The sequence below is a fragment of the Kockovaella imperatae genome (assembly GCF_002102565.1).
Source record: "Kockovaella imperatae strain NRRL Y-17943 chromosome Unknown BD324scaffold_3, whole genome shotgun sequence".
Classification (NCBI taxonomy): domain Eukaryota; kingdom Fungi; phylum Basidiomycota; class Tremellomycetes; order Tremellales; family Cuniculitremaceae; genus Kockovaella; species Kockovaella imperatae.
In genome coordinates, this window is record NW_019028943.1 from 1,337,562 (window position 1) to 1,355,352 (window position 17,791).

At 52.3% G+C, this 17,791-nt stretch overlaps 13 protein-coding genes across 13 annotated transcripts; 7 read left to right on the top strand and 6 right to left on the bottom strand.

Moving 5' to 3' along the window:
• Positions 1–167: 167 nt before the first annotated feature.
• Positions 168–727, top strand: BD324DRAFT_649456 (regulatory subunit of cyclin-dependent kinase; the record flags this gene model as incomplete). The annotated part of the gene is made up of 7 exons (XM_022017992.1): positions 168–214; positions 253–272; positions 322–391; positions 430–536; positions 581–598; positions 639–658; positions 710–727. The coding sequence occupies 7 exons, from the start codon at positions 168–170 to the stop codon at positions 725–727; spliced, it is 300 nt and encodes a 99-aa protein (XP_021873243.1).
• A 111-nt stretch (positions 728–838) lies between these two features.
• BD324DRAFT_655532 (60s acidic ribosomal protein-domain-containing protein) lies at positions 839–1,464 on the bottom strand. The gene is made up of 5 exons (XM_022018817.1): positions 1,434–1,464; positions 1,319–1,382; positions 1,123–1,281; positions 910–1,080; positions 839–871 (listed from the first exon to the last, which is right to left on the bottom strand). The coding sequence occupies exons 3-5, from the start codon at positions 1,279–1,281 to the stop codon at positions 851–853; spliced, it is 351 nt and encodes a 116-aa protein (XP_021873244.1). The 5' UTR covers positions 1,319–1,382; positions 1,434–1,464; the 3' UTR covers positions 839–850.
• A 110-nt stretch (positions 1,465–1,574) lies between these two features.
• Positions 1,575–2,637, top strand: BD324DRAFT_619466 (hypothetical protein; the record flags this gene model as incomplete). Its single annotated transcript, XM_022015175.1, has 2 exons — positions 1,575–2,233; positions 2,266–2,637. Coding segments are annotated over 2 exons (989 nt in total), but the record flags the coding sequence as incomplete, so codon positions are not given.
• A 45-nt stretch (positions 2,638–2,682) lies between these two features.
• Positions 2,683–3,773, top strand: BD324DRAFT_576679 (hypothetical protein; the record flags this gene model as incomplete). The annotated part of the gene is made up of 4 exons (XM_022013203.1): positions 2,683–3,268; positions 3,310–3,426; positions 3,466–3,602; positions 3,639–3,773. The coding sequence occupies 4 exons, from the start codon at positions 2,683–2,685 to the stop codon at positions 3,771–3,773; spliced, it is 975 nt and encodes a 324-aa protein (XP_021873246.1).
• BD324DRAFT_619471 (ubiquitin-conjugating enzyme/RWD-like protein) lies at positions 3,758–5,095 on the bottom strand. Its single transcript, XM_022015176.1, has 11 exons — positions 4,846–5,095; positions 4,790–4,798; positions 4,677–4,749; positions 4,625–4,638; positions 4,509–4,578; positions 4,387–4,471; positions 4,337–4,348; positions 4,237–4,302; positions 4,105–4,198; positions 3,989–4,063; positions 3,758–3,953 (listed from the first exon to the last, which is right to left on the bottom strand). The coding sequence occupies exons 1-11, from the start codon at positions 4,870–4,872 to the stop codon at positions 3,786–3,788; spliced, it is 693 nt and encodes a 230-aa protein (XP_021873247.1). The 5' UTR covers positions 4,873–5,095; the 3' UTR covers positions 3,758–3,785.
• Positions 5,071–6,775, top strand: BD324DRAFT_328573 (hypothetical protein). The gene is made up of 3 exons (XM_022012503.1): positions 5,071–5,529; positions 5,570–6,514; positions 6,570–6,775. The coding sequence occupies exons 1-3, from the start codon at positions 5,266–5,268 to the stop codon at positions 6,678–6,680; spliced, it is 1,320 nt and encodes a 439-aa protein (XP_021873248.1). The 5' UTR covers positions 5,071–5,265; the 3' UTR covers positions 6,681–6,775.
• BD324DRAFT_649461 (hypothetical protein) lies at positions 6,687–7,346 on the bottom strand (the record flags this gene model as incomplete). The annotated part of the gene is made up of 3 exons (XM_022017993.1): positions 6,687–6,776; positions 6,814–6,971; positions 7,010–7,346. 3 exons carry the CDS (start codon positions 7,344–7,346, stop codon positions 6,687–6,689), a joined length of 585 nt encoding a protein of 194 aa, XP_021873249.1.
• A 188-nt stretch (positions 7,347–7,534) lies between these two features.
• Positions 7,535–9,227, bottom strand: BD324DRAFT_619481 (hypothetical protein). Its single transcript, XM_022015177.1, has 4 exons — positions 8,636–9,227; positions 8,309–8,587; positions 8,109–8,270; positions 7,535–8,075 (listed from the first exon to the last, which is right to left on the bottom strand). The coding sequence occupies exons 1-4, from the start codon at positions 8,768–8,770 to the stop codon at positions 7,767–7,769; spliced, it is 885 nt and encodes a 294-aa protein (XP_021873250.1). The 5' UTR covers positions 8,771–9,227; the 3' UTR covers positions 7,535–7,766.
• Positions 9,226–11,098, top strand: BD324DRAFT_619492 (hypothetical protein). Its single transcript, XM_022015178.1, has 6 exons — positions 9,226–9,839; positions 9,889–9,898; positions 9,934–9,974; positions 10,019–10,031; positions 10,073–10,108; positions 10,149–11,098. Exons 1-6 carry the CDS (start codon positions 9,474–9,476, stop codon positions 11,009–11,011), a joined length of 1,329 nt encoding a protein of 442 aa, XP_021873251.1. The 5' UTR covers positions 9,226–9,473; the 3' UTR covers positions 11,012–11,098.
• Positions 11,099–13,855, bottom strand: BD324DRAFT_619497 (fungal-specific transcription factor domain-domain-containing protein; the record flags this gene model as incomplete). The annotated part of the gene is made up of 9 exons (XM_022015179.1): positions 13,480–13,855; positions 13,328–13,440; positions 12,486–13,282; positions 12,283–12,445; positions 12,061–12,243; positions 11,632–12,025; positions 11,500–11,591; positions 11,324–11,459; positions 11,099–11,275 (listed from the first exon to the last, which is right to left on the bottom strand). Exons 1-9 carry the CDS (start codon positions 13,549–13,551, stop codon positions 11,102–11,104), a joined length of 2,124 nt encoding a protein of 707 aa, XP_021873252.1. The 5' UTR covers positions 13,552–13,855.
• Positions 13,856–13,971: 116 nt separating this feature from the next.
• On the bottom strand, positions 13,972–14,875 carry BD324DRAFT_619499 (hypothetical protein). The gene is made up of 4 exons (XM_022015180.1): positions 14,764–14,875; positions 14,451–14,719; positions 14,329–14,400; positions 13,972–14,284 (listed from the first exon to the last, which is right to left on the bottom strand). Exons 2-4 carry the CDS (start codon positions 14,681–14,683, stop codon positions 14,014–14,016), a joined length of 576 nt encoding a protein of 191 aa, XP_021873253.1. The 5' UTR covers positions 14,684–14,719; positions 14,764–14,875; the 3' UTR covers positions 13,972–14,013.
• On the top strand, positions 14,648–16,811 carry BD324DRAFT_328804 (hypothetical protein). Its single transcript, XM_022012504.1, has 4 exons — positions 14,648–15,236; positions 15,272–15,385; positions 15,430–16,416; positions 16,469–16,811. Exons 1-4 carry the CDS (start codon positions 14,898–14,900, stop codon positions 16,487–16,489), a joined length of 1,461 nt encoding a protein of 486 aa, XP_021873254.1. The 5' UTR covers positions 14,648–14,897; the 3' UTR covers positions 16,490–16,811.
• A 163-nt stretch (positions 16,812–16,974) lies between these two features.
• Positions 16,975–17,787, top strand: BD324DRAFT_576715 (manganese superoxide dismutase; the record flags this gene model as incomplete). Its single annotated transcript, XM_022013208.1, has 6 exons — positions 16,975–17,016; positions 17,058–17,236; positions 17,284–17,293; positions 17,333–17,561; positions 17,602–17,675; positions 17,716–17,787. 6 exons carry the CDS (start codon positions 16,975–16,977, stop codon positions 17,785–17,787), a joined length of 606 nt encoding a protein of 201 aa, XP_021873255.1.
• Between the last annotated feature and the right edge of the window lie 4 nt (positions 17,788–17,791).

Sequence of the window (17,791 nt, forward strand, 5' to 3'; positions counted from 1 at the left end):
AGGACTCGCTGCAAACGCTGTAAAAGATTGGCATACCGTATAGCTCACTGTGCTGGATCGGCGTCGCGAAAGACTAGATCGACGACGAAGCCTCCTGGATCCAAACCCAATCCGACAAAGCCATCATTAACTAAGCTCTTCTCATCCACCATCATCATCCTATTCTCATGCCGCAAGGAAAGCAGGCGAGCACCCTGGAGGAGCTCTCGGAACGGTATGTACAATGTCTCTGGGATTTCCGCTGACTATCAGGATCATTTACTCGGACAGATGTGCGTCGTTTTTATCAACGTTAGATCTCATGTAACTGACCCCCGACAGACTCTGACGACAATTTTGAATACCGTCATGTGATTCTGCCTAAGCAGATGCTCAAACTTATCCCTAAATCGTACGTCGACCCACATGCTGTCCTCTGCTGACTCGTAGATACTTTGCACCGGATGATTCTGGATTACTGCGGATCTTGGAAGAAAATGAATGGAGAGGCATAGGTATAACTCAATCTCTAGGATGGGAGCATTTTGAAGTACACGGTGAGCCCAGAGACCGTGATAGTCATACGCTGAACAATGTACAGCACCAGAGCCTCATATCCGTGAGTTCTATACACGATGATATCCAAGCTGATCTCCCAGTCCTGTTTCGCCGCGCATTGGTGAGTGTAACTGATCTCAAGGCCCCATTCCTCTCTGACTGTCAATCTTAGCCCGCCAAGAAGAAGTGATGCACCCTCGTTATCTGTTGTCAGTAGATCTTTGGCCTTCGCTGTCGCTCGGCTCATTTCAGGGATATATATGTATTGCAATGTATTGGAGAGACGGCGATGCATAGGATAGCTAAACGACGTCTAGTCGAACAGTCCGAAGCCCTGAGATTGTCAGCTTCAACCACATCGGTAACACCCACCATGTCGTCGTCGGATTCCTCCTTCTCCTCTTCCTTCTTGGCCTCCTCGGCAGGTGCGTCGGCAGCAGCGGCACCTCCGGCAGCGGCTCCACCAGAAGCAGCGGCGGCTCCACCACCTCCTCCACCACCAGAGGGAACGGATGCAAGCTTGCTGGATCCCTCGGCGATGAGCTGAGACATGTCAGCAGCGGTCCCATTGAAAATTTGACCTACCTCGTTGATGTCCTTGCCCTCGAGCTCAGAGATCAATTTGTCCAATTGAGAGTCATCGGCCTCAGCACCAGCAGTCTCGAGGAGAGACTTGATGTCGGCGGCGGAAGGCGAAGTGTTGCCTCCGAGTTGGAGCAAGAGGTAAGCAGCGATGTGTTTCATCTGCCGTCAGCGTTGTTCACCGAGTCCTCTCTCTCACTTTTGATGGAAACTGGCGACGTGAACCAAATTTAAGCTACAAGAGCAGGAACACGCTTTGATGCCTGGTTGATGTTATTAGATCAATGCAGCAGCGGGGTCGACGCTGGGCTCACCTTGTATAGTGGTTGGCAGCGAATTCAGACGAGGGGTGAAGGTTAACAGGTTTAAACCGGAAGCGGTCGGCGATAATTTGTCACGTGGCGCAGAGAATCTTAACACCGACACAGACGATTACCTGTTTGATCAACCCATCATCATGAGCAGGGTGAGGACTCGTATCCGACCTGTGGAGACTTTCAGTGGACTGACCGAGCATGAGACGCCGGAGAGGTTGAGAGCGCTCGAGAAGGGGTGGCGGGAGAGGAGACGGGTGGTGTTGGATGAGATAAGCCCCGGCGATCGAGGGTTGAACGGAGCATCGAGTGCGAACGGGCCCAGGAGGAAATCGAATGGTAACGAGTGCAAGGCTACGGAGGGCTCTCGTCAGAGCATCACGCAGCTGCGGAGAGTCACAGATCAGCCAGATGGACCCCGTAAGGCTCCCAGCCGTATCCCCTTGCGAGCGATACCACACATACCGGCGTCACCACCAGATAACCCTCCGGCAAGAATATACCTGCCTATCCTCGCACATCCACTACCGCCCACAGCAGGCCCTGTATATCTCCTTGGTCGACGAGACGAGACTATCACGATCCATTCACCTGGTTCAGCCATCGAGATCACGATTCGACTCAGTCCAAACCGGGAGATCCGGATCTCACACCATGGAACAAGACTAGCTATGTACCATCGGAAGGCTTCGTGGACTCTGGGTAAAGAGATTGAGTTACAGCATCTCACCAGCGAGGACGCAGCTCATTGGACCACCGTTGCTGAGATTGTGGAGCGATTCAAGCGGCAGACGCCTAGGGTGAGTTGCCTGTCCAACGTCGCTGACTACAGGTCAAAATGTGGACAGATTTTGGATGTCTGACGATAACGTGTTCCTCGCCTCCGGATGTCATTCTTCAGTACACTCTGGGTAACTGCAAAGTTCGAGCTGTCTACTCTACAGCTGAGCTGCGAATCGATACATCGGCTCGTGGCACAGACGGCACATTCAAGACGTCTCGAGTGGTGCCGCTGGGCTCGCGACTGTCTGAGATGCAGGACAAGCCAGCAGCAGCGCTTGGTATTGATCCCAGAATGATCTCCGCGTGGTCGCCCCCCGAGTTAGAAGCTATGTACCGTTTGTACAGACTCAGAAACGAATGGTCGAGATGGATGCTGTAGACTGTATGCCACTTCTTTTTTTTTAATGAAATCACTCGTGACAAAAATGTCCATTCAGTCTCTTTCTCTACCTACAACTTACCCACCATGAGACTGTCTCGTGGGGCGCTACGACAGCTGGCGGGCACGCGCGCTCTGTCCACAGCTCCTTCAGCACAACATGCTGCCCCTGTTGCGTCCTCATCTTCCTCTACCCCCTCGACATCATCATCGTCGTCGTCGTCGGCGTCGTCTTCTTCTGCAACTCCTGCCGAAGTCGAATCTTCTCGCCCTCCTATCCTTCCCTTTTTCCCTATCCCTCGTCCACCCAACTTTCCTGGCAAATTCAGACCGAACAATGGCGAGTATCCCACTGTCAACTTTGTCAACTTTCCGTATCCTCTTTGGAAGCCTACAGCGGCCAAGGATCTCCCAAAGGATACTGTTGGAGGAGATCATCGCGAGAAAAATCAAAAAATTCTCGCTGCCATGACGGGCTTGGAGGTCAAGGAATTGAATGACCTGCGTCGAATGCTCATCAAGCAGCAGAGGGTGTCGCATATGACTAAGAAGGGCAGAATGCGAGGGATGGTCGCTTGGATGTTGGTCGGAGATCCAAACAAGGGGTTGGTAGGACTCGGGCGAGGCGCGGCAAAGAGTGGACCTGCAGCGGTGGACAAGGCGTTCTATCAAGGTACGTGAAGGGCAGACGACTTTGCTGTGCTAATGGAACAGCCTGCAAGAATATGGATTATGTCGATCGTTATGAAAACAGGACGTTGTGGGGTTCGGGCAAAGAGTTAAGGGGAAAGTTTGAGTCTAGCGTGGTGCATCTGAGGGCGAGGCCGCCAGGTGAGTCGCACCTCAGTCCATGGCCGCTGACTCTCTTAGGGTTCGGCTTATTCGTGCCGCATTCAGTGCACAAGGTTTTGAGCATGTGTGGGATCAAGGACGCTTCGGCGATGATCGTTGGGTCAACTCATTTGGTCAACGTGACGAAATGTGTGATTCAAATGCTGCACGGAGGGGTGAGCGATGATCCTCAACTCATAGCTGACTCTTAGGCCAATCCGCCTGGATTCGGAAGTGGATTTTCAACTGCTGGAAAGGTGGAGAACAAGGGTCACGGAATGAGGACCAAGACGGAGATTGAAAGGGCAAGAGGGCGATATGGTGTCAACATTGGGCGTCAAGTCTAAATGCATATACAACTATAAACCTGCAAACGTTGATAATCTTCCGACGATGGCGAGAACCACAACGGCCACTATCCATCGCCAGCTTGGTATCCATCGACCGTGAGCGTGATTGACCACCACGGGTGGTGGTGGCGGCGGAGGTGTCTCCGGTGTGGGCTGAGGAGCGCTCACGCCTTTCGTCTGTCGTTATGAGTGGACTCGAAGGGACAACCTACGGAACTCGAGCCTGGAGCCTTGCCCATGTCAGGAAGGTCTGTCATTTCGGGTGTAGCATAGGTGGGGAAGATTTCCTGGCCAGTCAGTGAGGGGTTCCATTTATAGCAGGACCTACTCTGAACTTTTTGTTATTCAGATTGAATGCGTGAGACTGTTTGGCAAGAGCCTTCTTCTGCTCAACGGTCGTCTTGGCGGCACCGGCGGTGATTCTTGCGGTCAGCCATGTGGAATCGAGGATCATGCTCACTCGTCCGATAACATGAAACTGAGAAGACCCGTCAGGATGGTGGCGACGGACCACGCTGCGTTCCATCTGTCTTCAGTGATGCTCTCATTTCCAAACCTACGTGCTGGGATGGCTGCAGAGTCAACATCCGCATTCACGTTACGAACTCACTAAGATGTCATGCTCATGCAGATCTTGTGACCTGGGTCGAATCTTCCCGACGGGGTGAACAGCTTGACATCTGGAGGTTTGAATGCTGAGAGTCAGCAAAGCCGATATCCAAGGTTTCTTACGATAGTCTGAAGGGAACCAGATGAGACCATGGTATTCGCCTCCTTCATACGGCGAGTCAGGTGGTCCTCGCTTAAAGGAGAGTTCAGCGGCGGAGAGGACAGAGAGATAGACATACTATGATGAAGTGCCCTGCGATATCAGCTCGAGTCAATTGCTTGCAAACTCACAATCCAGAATGTTCTTCTCCTCAGGACAAGCCCATATGAACGGTGGTGGAGACTTTTGCATCGACAGATACTCCTGATATATGAGTGAGCGGGGAGCCAAGAGCTCAAACTACCTTTTGGAGCTGGAGGGACATCAGTGATGCTCAGCTCATGCTTTGTCCCGACTCACTCGTTTCTGCGCGACCTTGGTCGCCATGGTTGTTATTGTTTCCCAAGTTTCCCCAGCGCGACTCCAGTCAAAGGACGAATGATATGTGAGCGGAACTCTAAGTGGAATATGTCAAAAGGATCAAGAGGTCAGTCAGTCTGGCTGCAGATCAACAAATGGAAAATTCCGTCATCCCCGAAAGAACATCTCCACCGTGGGGGGTTACCGGATCTTTTGAGCTACAACTCTACCACGAGCGTGAACCTTTGGCCATTGCATGCACCTTCTTCGTATCTTTGACGATACATTCTAACTTGCGCGAGGTGCTCAACATGCATCGATCCGGTCTTGACGCACTGATCGTCGCATCCTTGACATGTAAGGGCGACACTGACCAAATCTTCACTTTCCTTCTTTGACATTCTCTCTACCCCTCTCTCCATGCCCAGATCTCATTTTCAGAGGTACTCTGTCCCCACTGACAATAGCATGGAGTATCCATTGCTCCAAACCAAACTTGAAGCCTTGGCTGAACGTGTCTGGTCGAGTGAGGCGCGTCAGCGACTGCTCCAGTTCTGCGACATGTCGACGTTGGCCACCATGCTGCCATTGGACAAGGCCTCGTTTTGTGTGGTCGTTGCAGAGCTATGGAAGACGATCGAGCCTAACTGCTTTTTCCAGCTCGCAGCTCTGGGGAGCTCAAGCGTGAGTCAGGACCTGGACATGACGCACTTCTGACTCCCAGAGTCGCCTTCTAACATATAATATGGCTGTTCAGACTCTGAACCTGCGCGAGGCAAGACATTGTGATCAAGCTTTCGATAGAATCCCGGATTTGCTCAAAACGTTTCCCAGTGCTCACACTGTACTGACCGAGTGGGCGACGTTCAAGGTCACGGGCCAAGGGGTCCGCCCAAAGATTCAAATCACACTTGAACGGAATCGAGCTATCCCAGGACTCAATATTCCAGCATCTGAACGTCAAATCGCCAAGCATTTTCCCGGCTGGAAGGTTCAAGTGCAGTACAAGTTGGGTATCCTGGATCAAGCATTTGAAAAGGCATCTTGGAGGGGCCTGAAGAAGTTCAATGTCGATTCAGCACTTGTCAATCTACAAGGGAATCTAGCGGCGTCCATTTCCAGCCTCAAAGTATGTGCGCCAGTGACTCTCGACGCAGTCGCAAAGTACCACCGGGCAAAGTCGCAAGCTGGTCTCCCGACTTGCGAATACACCATATTCACCCATAGCTATGAGATACAACACCTCAAGCAGTTCGCTCTGTCAACAATGGGAAGTCTTCAATTCCTCGACCTCAGAATGCATCCCAACTTTGAAGCAGAGGTATCATTGAAGCAGCTCCTGTGCGAATTTGACTGGGCATTCTTCTACGGCATAAAATGGCTGGACTTGACGGTCAAGGTGCCTCAGCTAGTGCCTGGAGTGGCGATTGCTCCTGGGTCAGCGTTCACTTCGCCCCAGACGCCTCCCGAGGATCTCATCCCAGTGCACAAGGGGCTTCCGCTCAATCTCAAAGTATTTACCATCCGCTTTCACTGGACCATTGATGATGACAACACCCTTCCCCCTCTGAATATGCGCCAACTTGCCAGTGCCATGCTAGCTGTTGGCGGACCGTCGTGCGAATATTCCCTCGCCCTTACCGATCACGATCAGGACTCGGAGATGCAAGTGAGGAGGAACAAACGAGCAACATGCGATAGGTGGCTGACGGCGTGTCTGAGAGGAGAGATCGAGCTCCAAAGGGAGCAAGGTGCACCGGGATGGTCGATACGAGCCAAGACAATCTGGCAATAGCCCTGAGCCTTACATCATTTCATCGTACATACAGATATAGCACGTTTCATTTCGCTGCAAACTTGCCAATAGACCAAGCAGCTTTCCCAGTAAGCTTTGCGGCGCCAGCGGCTGCCTTGCCGACGCCAGACATCACCTATCGTCAGCTCCCGCCTCAGATGCTCTTCGCTCACTTGTCCTTTACGTTCGTTCGTGAAGACGCTATCGAATCCGTCTCGAGCTCGATCCGCTACACTGGAGGCCGTGGCGCTGACACTGGGCGGGACATAGGATCCAGCGGTAGCGGCGGCACCTCTCCATCCAGATTGAACTGGAGCAGCCGCAGGTCGAGCTGAACGTTAGCGATGGATTCGACAACGACGAGCTCACTCTCTCCCACAGGCGCATGTCTCGGTGGAACAGGGGGGATTTCTCGTCCGTAGTTACTGGGTAGCGGCGGCATCTGTCTACCGGATGCACCGTAGGACGATTGTTGCTCTGGTCGAGGTCGGTATCCCATGGACTCTGGCTGTGGAGAGTATTGATATTCGGTATGAGCTTGAGCTGTACCGCGAGTCAAGTCGCTGAGGGATGAGTACTGAGTTGGGCGAGAAGGTGGGATAGGTGGTGGACCGCGATTTGCGGATGAACCATATGCTGTGGGTCGAGAAGACGGTGGAGGAGGAATTTCCGGCCCAGATGAGTTCCAAGGGTTGGTGATGGGCATGCTGAAGGGGAATAAGTCTTATGTGGATGGAAGAGTACAGAAGGTCATTGAACATGCGGTGCGGCGAGGCGGTTTGAAAATGGTGTGGGGCGCCAGATAAGGAACATGACGTGGTTTTGAACGTTATATGTGGCAGAAGGTATGAATGAAAGCAGGAGGGTCAGGCATCTCAGGGCCGTGTGTAGCATCTTCTCGTACCAATTCCCATGCAGCAAGCCTTATTTAGTACACTGAAACGAATCACATTGCTCTGCGGCTGCAGATATCCCACTGTAGTCAAACCCATGTCATACTTCTTCACCGTTGCACAATGGCATCTATTCCTCCATTTCCGCCTTCTCATTCAAGCCTGCTTGGGCCATAGGACCTTCTTCGTTGGTCGTCCACCACCTAGGCTTCAGAATGGCCTATCCCATATACTCACCATGTTTCTTCGTATCCCCACCACTTGTCCACCGCTCCGTCCCTCCAAGCTTGGATGAATGTGCTCGCTGTGACCAGAGGAGGCACAGAGTACAGCATAGTCAAGGGACGGTCGATAAACGTCGGGAAATAGTAGTGGAGAATAATGCTTGAAGACGTGGAGACGGCCAGTCCAATCATTGCCGCCTTGAACATTGGCTTCTTGAACGCTGGCGAGCTCCGAACGAGCTCCATCTTTTCCCCCGGTTCTCCTTTTTCAGTCAACCGAACACTATTGCCATAGTCATAGCGCAATGCCATAGCGACCTATTATCAGTGAGAGCCGAATTGAAGACTTACCAAGATCCCCCCAATCGCACATGGTACGGCGATCATCGGGGCAACCATTAATTTGTCCAGCCATGGACTAGGCTCGTGACGTGCCTCAAAAAGTGGTCCATTGCCTCTGCCGCTGAGTGCTATGATCCCTAGGATCAAACCCGTCAGACCTGCCACAAGGGCCTGCTGATCAGCTGTGGATATCACATATTGACACTCACCAGAAGGCCATGGACAAGCTTGATATACACTTTTACCGTCATGCGGTGAGGCTCAATGGCTGTAAAACCCATAAGAGTGTATGAACCGATAATGAACGGCACAGCTGTCATCCCATATTTTGCGCTCGCACCCAGGACGAGCGCCGCCAATATCCCCCCTGCAATCTTGGGATGGAGCGGACTGCCGACATTTGTACTGTACTCCAGAACGATAGCCTTTGATTCGCTCGAATGGACGTATTTGAGGAGAGATGGAAAGGGCCAGAAAATCATCACGACCTGCTCGGGAAGGTCAGCTAGCCCATCTAGCCCAATCGGCAGACATACTTCGCTATAGACCGAGTAGAAGATCCAAAATTCGAAAGCGCTATAGAAGCCGTCCACAAACCATGCTGCGCCGTACTTCAGCACGCCTATCCAGACACCCATCTGAGCGAACATCATCCCAACACCTTTGGCCATATGTAGGGTGAAGAATCATCGCCAGCCCTGGATCGCGGGCGGAGGAGGCGTAGACTCCACCTTGGGTTCTTTCGGAAGTGGAGGCGAAAGAGATTGTACGGTGATCCATCGCTGAGAGAAATCAGCTGAACACGAACTGGTTCGCGCTCACTCTTAGGGCAAAGTGACTTCCGTACGAGACGGATATGAGGGCAGCAAGATTGCCGAGAAGATACCACGAGACCTCTTCCCTGACCTCTGCATTGGTTTGCTCGATAGTCGTAGCGTTCATGTCAGAGTAAAGTGCAGCGCAAGGAATGTTGTGACACGAGCTTTCGGTAGAAAGATGTCATAAACATAGACATGACGACACAGCTTTGAGAGACGCGCTCTGCGGTCTGGTTCTCTGTGATGCAATCCAATGCACGAGCAAAGTCCGCTGTAAGAGCTGTACCATACTATATCTCTGGAGACTGCTATCTGCTACTATTCATGCATAGATTTGTACCTGAAGCAATACATCTATCGAAAACTGGCTGGTGCCCCATGACCGTCGGCCAATGACCGGCACCATTATCAACCGGACCGCTCCGTTCCACGTCCTTCCATCGTTGCCTCTGTGTGGTGGTCTCGTGTTGTCAACCATCTGTGCAAGTTTGCAAGTGCTTCTTCAGTCTGTCCACTGTCAGGTCACACACCTGGCCTCGTCCTCGGTACATGACTCATGTCGGCCGTCTCGTCATCCTGGTCACCTCCCGTGCCAAGCTCGTCTGATCATCACTGGGAGGAGGACGAAGCAGAAGTCGATGCGTCCATCCCCTCCACTCCTATAGATGGGCCGGAGGACTTCATACCGGCACCATGGACAAGGACAAAACCAAAGTCTGAACCAGATGCCCCTCTTCGGTCGCTTGACGATGAGGACGACCAGGACGACCAGGATGAACCGCTTCATTCCATCGATGCCGATGACGATGATGTCCCTTCTCCTTCGGAAGACCGCCAATGTAGAATCTGCTTCGCTGGCGTGGACGATGAACCAACGTCTGGAAAACTCATCTCCCCATGTCTATGTACAGGCAGCATGCGAGTGAGTCATCGACTGCGCGCGCCTGTAAAGCCATGCTGATCCGCAAAAGTATGTCCATGGTAGGTTGTGGTGAGCAAATGGCAGCTGAACCCAGTCAATTGCATCAATGCGTGGAGGGGCACTGGAAGCAATGCCGTGAGTGCTACGAGCGAGGAAACCATTGACTGACGATATGGCAGAAAGCCTTTCTTGGTGAGCCAGTCCCTATGATACCCTATCTGACCGCCGCCCAGAATGCCCTCAATGTCACCATCAGTACCGTCTCAGACGTGAGTCTGACCTTGACCGTCCAACACCTGACCCTAGTAGGGACCCTTGTCTCTGGCCTTGCGACATCCCGTCCTGTCCTGTTCATCCTCACTACGATCTTGTTCACGATCCTGACCATTCTGAACGGGGCACTCCTCCATTTCGGACTTCATACCTTGCCCTCGATTCGAGAGAAGATCTTCACCGCCCGCACACCTGTCTCCAACGTTTTTGACTTTAATAAAGATGAGGACGATTACTGGGTCAACGACAGCACGGTCATCATTGTCGGAGGAGGTGGAACCCTCATCTATGACATTGTCCTCGGCTCGATTCAAATGTTTACCGCTCTCGCTATCCAATTCGCCCATACACAATCTGTCATTTTCGACATGATCCCGGATCCTGTCGAAGAGGCCTTCTTCTGGCTGGGTATCCGTTTCCTCCTCGGTCTAGCCGTCATGGGTAGCTTTTCCTTCCTCTCCATGTTGATTTCATTCAGTCTCTTTGGTCCACTACAAATTATCAATTCTTTCCGTGGGATCGGCTTCTTTCGCAACTTTAGGCGTCGAACAGAGGGTCGGTCTATCAATCAAGTCGTCATCATCGCATTCGTCCTCATTGGGACGATCCGAACTCTCTTTCAAGTGTACGGCTGGGTCAAGCGACAGACTCATCGTATGCTAGTCTATGTGGAAACGCAAATTCTAGAGGTCAACTCGGAAGACCGACGCAAAGCTCGAGAAGAGGCCATCCGCGAACGCGAAGCGAGTTGGACACGACGCTGGTGGCGAGAGAGAAGGTATAATACCTGGCGAGGATGGTGGGAGATGTTGTTGCGCGTCTCAATACTGTTGAAGATCAGAGCAACCGACAAGTGGGAGGCCTTCAAGGCCCGACTGCGCCCAGAGTTAGGCGACTGAAGGCACAGCTACAGCGAGAGCGCGACGCGGGGGGTCATGTACAAGCTGTCGAAGATGTTGTAGTCCCGAAAATGGTACAGAGTACATACATTATGTTGATCCTGGTACATGTGTCGTTGACCCTACTGATGCTATCCCCTTGTCAGTCTGAACTGAACCGATATTCTCCGGAGGGTCGTCGTGGGGCGGGGTATTGGCTCGACTGTCGAGCGCCGGGGCGCCAGGAGGCGGCGGTGGCATCTGAACATAACTGATAGCGGAGAACTGTGGATGGTTCAGCGTAACATCACACACAAATTGGAGCTCTCTCACCATGTTACACCAGTCTTTGATGAGATCCTGACTTGACTGATTGTCTGTACCTTGCGCAGCACACAAAGCACATGCGATATGGAACACTTTACCCCGCACAGACTCGCCGTTCGACGCGAGGTCCTCTACCGGGATACTTTTCATGTCAGCGTATGCCGATGCCTCGGGAAACCCACTTCATCAACAACGAATGAATCTCTCTCGCTATGCCTTCGCGATCCTTTGCCAATTGCTCTTCGTCCACGTGCAATGCTGCTCGGAGATCATACTGTCAAGATCAGCCTTGTAACCCTCAATGTCCGACTCACCAGTGCAAACTTGGTGATCGCCGCAGTGATCAGGATATTTGCTCGCTGCATGGCAAATACCCCGCGCATCGACGTGACAGTGCTGACGCTTGGATCTTGAATTGCCGCGGGCATCTCGCGCAACGTCTCGTGCAATTTATCTTCCGCTTCAATGCTCCATTCCATCCCGACGGTCCTGAGTCCAGTTGCCAGACAACGATGGTGGAAGAAGCATTCTGAGAGGATTTTGAAGATCTTGGAAAGGCAGACAAATCCCGCCAGTACAGACGTTCTACCCGGAGGCTGAGGGAACATCCCTTGAGATGTGATGAATTCGTCATCGATAGGTTCGGGCAGCGAACATGTGCCTTGGAAGTCGTTGATGAGCATCGGCATTCCCGGGGTGGCCCGAGTCCTGATGTCAGCTCAGGTCTTGAAGCCCTGACCCACTTGTCACTCGCGTAGAGCTGCCAAAACACTCGCCGGCGGAGTTGTATTTCGATTGAATCGAGACCGAGTGTATTCGTCTTTTCGTCACTGTGCATACCCATAGCAAAGGCGAGCTGGACAGCTTGACCAAGCCGTGATCCGGCCGTGTGCCCAAGTCCGATAGAGAGGAGATAGAACGTGTCGCTAATGATGGTCAGCGATGGTCTTTGCGGCAATACCCACAATATGATGGTAGTGATTTGCGTCAGGTTGGTCGGCCCGTAATACGTCCTCTGAAGCGACTTGCATGTCCGATGGCACCGCCGTTGTAGCCGTTTCAACCCCTCAATGTCAAAGGTCTCGCTGACAAGACGGCTCGTAGGCAGCTGCGAGATCACATAGGCCACTGGCAAGATGAGCTGTGAGAACCATTGATTGAGACTCACCTATACTCAGCAGCAACGCTCTGAAATCCGTATCCTTGAGATCTCTTCTCGTTGCGAGATTCTCTGCAAAGGTCGGTCGATGAACCAAAGGTAGCAGTGGGTAAAGGTATTGCAGGAACAATGAGATGAAGTGGGATATGTTTGCCCAACTCGCAACGTCCTCCAATTGTGGTTCTCTCCTTGATGCCAGGAGGGCCCTCGGCCCCATCAACTGGCCACTGGAAGACGTGGACGCGGCCAGGTTCTCAGGAGATTCGAGAGCAAGCAGATGAGCTTGATCTGAAGGGAAAATGTTGGGAAAGGATAATGACACGTCGTTGCTGAAATCGATCTCTGGGCCACCCGGCGCTGAGGTGCCGAGTGAGCCCGCGACTGTGCCTTCCAATAAACTATCCAACCAGTCCAGCCCATTCAACTCGTGAGGGTCGTGATGTGTATCTCCGTTGGTTGGTAAGCCATTTCTGATTCTCGGAGAGAATGCAAATGATGACCATGGTCTCCCAGGCGTCATGAATCCTGGACTCGCTTCGAATGTGTCCATCCCTGCGGATAACATTGGCATGAGGCGATCATTCGTAGTGACTGTAGGTGAGATGGGTGGCTGATGATTCGTACTGCGGACGGAGTCTGGCGGCGGATAAGGCGTGAAGGGGTGAACGTGAGATGAGTTGAGAATGTTTCGATGAGGTCCAGTGTCATTCGTGTTCGACCGTGACCAATTGGGTCGACTCTCATTGTTGGGCTGCGGCGGCTCCATGGATCGATGCTCCTGCGCAGCCTTCAACGCGATCGCATAGCTGAGATGTGAGATGAGCTTTGGTGGTCTTCGTTCTGAACCTCACGAGTTCTTCCTCCCTGGCTTCTTCTTCACATAATCATACGTGCACGCTAGAGCCAACTTTCGACATCCTTCACAAACATCTTTATCGCCTACTTCACTTTCCACGCATTTTATCTGATGTCAGCGGAAACTGGAGATGCAGATCTTTCTCACCTTGCGCTTCCGACAATTGTCACACGTCTTGGTCGGGGCAGCCTTGATGCTGTCTGTCTCGCTCTTGGTCATGATTGGGTGGACTCTGTGGGCATGTGTCGAATGATTATTATAATCGGTGTTTGCCGGCAAATGGTTTAACCGTAATAGGGGCGACGGCAGGGGGGTTTAAGGACGGTGTACACTCGATGTGATCTTCTGCTTTTCAGACGGACGACTTATGGAGCGACGATGCCTTATCGATGTGACTATATGGGCTGTGATGTCTAAAATGGTTAAACTTGGGAGGCAAGGCTGAGTAGCTATTCGCCTCTTGACAATCTTGACCAATTCGTGGTGGACGCTTTCCTCCCCGTTTCCTCCGCCTTCTCAGCGGTGAAACTTTGGGAAGGATTTTGGGAATTTCCAATAATGGTTAGCCTTTTTGTGTGTGTGGCAGCTCCTGTCTGCCATGTGGGATGTGGCACTCGCGGCTCAAGGCTCAAGGCGTTGTTGGCTCAACGGTCTTATGCATAGTCATTCTCTCTCTCTCTCTTAAACACTGGCAAGCTCATCCGAAGTAATCGTTCGGACCTCTCCTGGAGTGGCTGTCGATCCAGAAATGGCACTGGCGACCACATCCACTGCGGTTCCGATCGATGATCGCGTCTGATGATAGTGTCGAATCTCATCAGGCTTGACTTCGATGATGGCCATTCGAGGATCCTCTGGGCCTCCCGTGTGAACACCATCGCCCTTGTCACCGAACCATGCTTTCAACGTGGGGTTGTAGAGTTTGGCAATGAGACCTTCTTCTTCGACACGACTGGAGCATTAATTAGTCTCATGAGGGGGTTTCTAAGGACTCACCCAGCCTTGCCAGAAATGGAGGCCCATCCATCGTTGCCCTCCATGCCGTTGATCGCGACATTGACGTGAGAGCTGAAACATGAGCACGTGTGGATGGCCTCAAAAGGAGAAGAAACACTCACTCATTCTCCACCTCCTTGTCCTTGTAGCTGTCACGGTCGTAGATGAACCTGATTTTCATGTCCTTGGTGATGTCCGCTGGCACCATGACTCGCGAATGAAGAGAGCCAGAAGGCGATCGAGTGACGAGCATGACAGTCTTGTGTTTCTTGATGAACGCGTGAAGGTCGTCAAGCTTCTGTGACAGGGACACAGACTTGCCAGCAGAGGCAGTGTATTGATCTTTTCCGGACATGGTGCGAGTGGATAGTTGTCGAGTGAATATGCGTGTCTGTCGTAGCATGAGTCAAACGGATGATGTCCGATGGGATTCACGGTGACGTCAAAAAGAGCTAGGGGACGACCGCCGGCGGCTGCGACCGTGTGAAAGCGGTCACGTGATAGACCCCTAATTTTCAGAGATCTCCCTGCGTTAATTGCTCGAGGCTGCTGCTCCCTGGACATACAACATGAAGCACCACGTCCCGTACCGCGGGGCGTTCTACACCAGATCAAGATGGAGTACCGAGAATGGAGTTGTCGTGTACAACGCCCGATGGCAAATGTACCGGGCTTACCTCCAGCTGTTGCGTCTCATTCCCGATCCACACCTGTGGGCCTATCTTCAACCTAGATTCCGAAAGCTTTGCGCCATTGAGCGGCCGGCGAGTAAGGAATTGCCTCCTGAACCGGATCTTGTAGGGTCAGTAGCGGAGATTGAAGAGGCCTACAGGGTATGGCGACTTGCAGTGAGAAATCATCACGAGGAGGCTATTGGATGGACGACATCCTTGTCTGAATGCAAAAAAGTGAGTCGAAGCGTTGCTCCTTTGCTTACATCAAGGAACTGAATCGATTGCGAGCTGCCGTGGCTACTCATCCTCATGCCCTTCTGAGACTCATTCAAGATGCTTACGGTCAAACCCCATCTAGTCCGTTGCGCAAGGAGCTCCTATGGGTGAGTTTGCTCACCTCCTGTTTCGTTGATCCCTTCTCCCCCAGGCTGTCTCCGAATCATCCCCACCTGAACCTCAATCGGATGAGATATATGAGCTGCTTGGCGAAGACCGCACTCCAATACCTGCTGCACTCGAACCCCTCGCTGCGAAACGCGAGATTCCCAACAGGGGAGTGAAAATACGCACACAGAGACCCTATCATCAGGGCAAAGCCCAGAACCTCACGGCGTGGCAGAGACGATGGAGCATCCTCAGTCCCCCGATATATCTTCCTAAGGGCTCTGGTGTATCGTGTGGATGGGAGGACAAAGGCATCGTCGTCGGAATGCGAGCACTCGCCGGCGTTGGAAATGTCTGGCTCCGAGATCGACATTTCCGAGTCACTGATCCAGGTCGTTTAGCCAAGCTCATCCCGAAAAGACTGACCATCCTCGATGGTCCACACCAGCTACCCACCTTTCAACTCCTCTCACCCATCATGCGCCGGATTTTTCCCATCAAGATCACCAAACCGACACTTCGCGAACCCCCTTATCCTCAACCTGAACGCCACGAGACCAGAAACGAGAGGCATCTGTGGGCTGGAGCCGTGCCCTTGACGTCGCGCATACTCCGAACAGCGTACGAGTCTGTCTGGCTCAGGCTAAACTTTACCCGACCCGTCAGCCATGACAATCTCGACCGTTGGGTCAAGTGCTCTTACGAAGAGATGAAAGCCTGGGAAGCGGGAGAGGACATTCCAGCATCCTCTCAGCCCTCGTCTGGATCTGCTCCGACACGGCCACACAAATTCGGCACGATCACATCGCAGGAGGAGGAGGCTCTTCGGGGATCCCCGAGGAGGAGCAGCGGCGTAGAGGACACGGTATACAAGTCGGCCGGGGGAGACCGTCTCTTGGCATCGAGAATAAAATTTCAGCAGTGGCAGAGCACTCGTTTAGAAGAGATGCGCCGACTCAAAGAGCCTCAAAACTGGCTGTTCATGCAGACAACCCTACTGCGATGGATGGCGAGATGGGAACAGATGCAGGTGAATGGCGTCGTTCATCGAAATACGTTTATCGATTTTTGCTCGCCGACAGCAGCTGAGCTCGACTGGATGAAGACTTGGGAAGATCAATTGGCCACGGGACAAGGCCCTTTTGGATTGGCACCTTTACCCCCGCCTGCTCCGACGCCACCGTCAGATATTCACTGGGAAAGGCGAGGGAACACCATCGTCAGAAACCTGGGTCATGGCAAGTTTAGAGAGGAGTTTAGATATGTTCCGAACGTCTCTGGGATGAGGCGCGGGTCACCATTCCCACTTCCGCAGCGTCTGGAGTATTCTCTCCCATCCGTGCCGAGCTCGATTTGGAGGGTATAAAGTAGTATCCCATTAGCAGTACTGTTGTATGCATTTATTGTTCCCCCGGAGAATTGCCGAAATGATGACGTGAAATCAACCTTAGCCACCACTTTCTGCTCGACCTTGAAGTCCTCTTCCCCCATCTCTCATTACCGCTTAGGACAAAGCTCGCTCATCATGTTAGCTCTACGTACCATTCCCCGAGTATTGGGTCAGCGAACCTTTGCTTCTACTGCCATCATGGGCAAACACTCACTCCCCTCTCTGCCGTATGCTTACAATGTGAGAGGAGATGAACATTGTGTGTGTTTTGACATCCACAGGCCCTCGAACCTTCCATCTCGGAGGAAATCATGACGCTTCATCATACCAAGCATCATCAGACCTATGTGACCAACCTCAATGCCGCTGAAGAGCAGCTTGAAAAGTTGACTTCGGCGGGCGATGTCAAGGGAGCCATCGGTCTTCAACCTGCTCTAAAATTCAACGGTGGAGGACACATGTGAGTAATGATATGGGTGGGGAATATTGCTGAATGAGGATGAACAGCAATCACTCGGTAAGAATCTGATCAGCGCTCCCTCCCACTGACATTCAGCTTTTTTGGAAGAACCTCGCTCCTCACGGTAGCCATGAAGCCAAAGCACCTAGCTCTGGACCCCTATTCGAACAGATCAACAAGGATTTCGGATCCCTTGACGCATTACAAAAGGAGATGAATACCAAGACGGCTGCCGTTCAAGGTTCAGGATGGGGATGGTTGGGTTACAACAAATCCAATCAGACCCTCGAAGTCATCACCACCGCCAATCAGGATCCTCTCTTGAGTGAGCAGATTCTGCCGAGCCTTCCGTTGACAAACCCAAGGCCACGTCCCTATCATCGGCATCGATATTTGGGAGCACGCATTCTACCTCCAGTACAAGAATGTCAAACCCGACGTGAGTTGGGGGTCACGATTGCCACATGCTAATCCGCCAGTACCTCAAGGCGATCTGGGATGTTGTCAACTACAAAGAAGCGGAAGCCAGATTGGTCGCTGCGAAAAAGTAGACAT

Bases quoted from the DNA above. Each gene is read 5' to 3' on its own strand.
- BD324DRAFT_655532 (XM_022018817.1), bottom strand. From the start codon at position 1,281: ATGAAACACATCGCTGCTTACCTCTTGCTCCAACTCGGAGGCAACACT. The intron at 1,081-1,122 runs GTAGGTCAAATT...GACATGTCTCAG, and splicing joins AGGGCAAGGACATCAACGAG to CTCATCGCCGAGGGATCCAG. The intron at 872-909 runs GTGGGTGTTACC...TGACAATCTCAG, and splicing joins AGGAATCCGACGACGACATG to GGCTTCGGACTGTTCGACTA.
- BD324DRAFT_619471 (XM_022015176.1), bottom strand. From the start codon at position 4,872: ATGGCGACCAAGGTCGCGCAGAAACGA. The intron at 4,472-4,508 runs GTAAGAAACCTT...GCTGACTCTCAG, and splicing joins CTGGTTCCCTTCAGACTATC to CATTCAAACCTCCAGATGTC. The intron at 3,954-3,988 runs GTAGGTTGTCCC...TCATAACGACAG, and splicing joins AGGCTCCAGGCTCGAGTTCC to ACGAAAGGCGTGAGCGCTCC.
- BD324DRAFT_328573 (XM_022012503.1), top strand. From the start codon at position 5,266: ATGCCCAGATCTCATTTTCAGAGGTACTCTGTCCCCACTGACAATAGC. The intron at 5,530-5,569 runs GTGAGTCAGGAC...TCTGACTCCCAG, and splicing joins CAGCTCTGGGGAGCTCAAGC to AGTCGCCTTCTAACATATAA. The intron at 6,515-6,569 runs GTGAGGAGGAAC...CGTGTCTGAGAG, and splicing joins ATCAGGACTCGGAGATGCAA to GAGAGATCGAGCTCCAAAGG.
- BD324DRAFT_619481 (XM_022015177.1), bottom strand. From the start codon at position 8,770: ATGGCCAAAGGTGTTGGGATGATGTTCGCTCAGATGGGTGTCTGGATA. The intron at 8,588-8,635 runs GTATGTCTGCCG...CTTCCCGAGCAG, and splicing joins TCTACTCGGTCTATAGCGAA to GTCGTGATGATTTTCTGGCC. The intron at 8,271-8,308 runs GTGAGTGTCAAT...GCTGATCAGCAG, and splicing joins AGCTTGTCCATGGCCTTCTG to GCCCTTGTGGCAGGTCTGAC.
- BD324DRAFT_619492 (XM_022015178.1), top strand. From the start codon at position 9,474: ATGTCGGCCGTCTCGTCATCCTGGTCACCTCCCGTGCCAAGCTCGTCT. The intron at 10,109-10,148 runs GTGAGTCTGACC...TGACCCTAGTAG, and splicing joins CCATCAGTACCGTCTCAGAC to GGACCCTTGTCTCTGGCCTT.
- BD324DRAFT_619499 (XM_022015180.1), bottom strand. From the start codon at position 14,683: ATGTCCGGAAAAGATCAATACACTGCCTCTGCTGGCAAGTCTGTGTCC. The intron at 14,401-14,450 runs GTGAGTGTTTCT...CTCATGTTTCAG, and splicing joins GACAAGGAGGTGGAGAATGA to CTCTCACGTCAATGTCGCGA. The intron at 14,285-14,328 runs GTGAGTCCTTAG...TTAATGCTCCAG, and splicing joins TCCATTTCTGGCAAGGCTGG to TCGTGTCGAAGAAGAAGGTC.
- BD324DRAFT_328804 (XM_022012504.1), top strand. From the start codon at position 14,898: ATGAAGCACCACGTCCCGTACCGCGGGGCGTTCTACACCAGATCAAGA. The intron at 15,386-15,429 runs GTGAGTTTGCTC...CTTCTCCCCCAG, and splicing joins TGCGCAAGGAGCTCCTATGG to GCTGTCTCCGAATCATCCCC. The intron at 16,417-16,468 runs GTGAATGGCGTC...GCTCGCCGACAG, and splicing joins CGAGATGGGAACAGATGCAG to CAGCTGAGCTCGACTGGATG.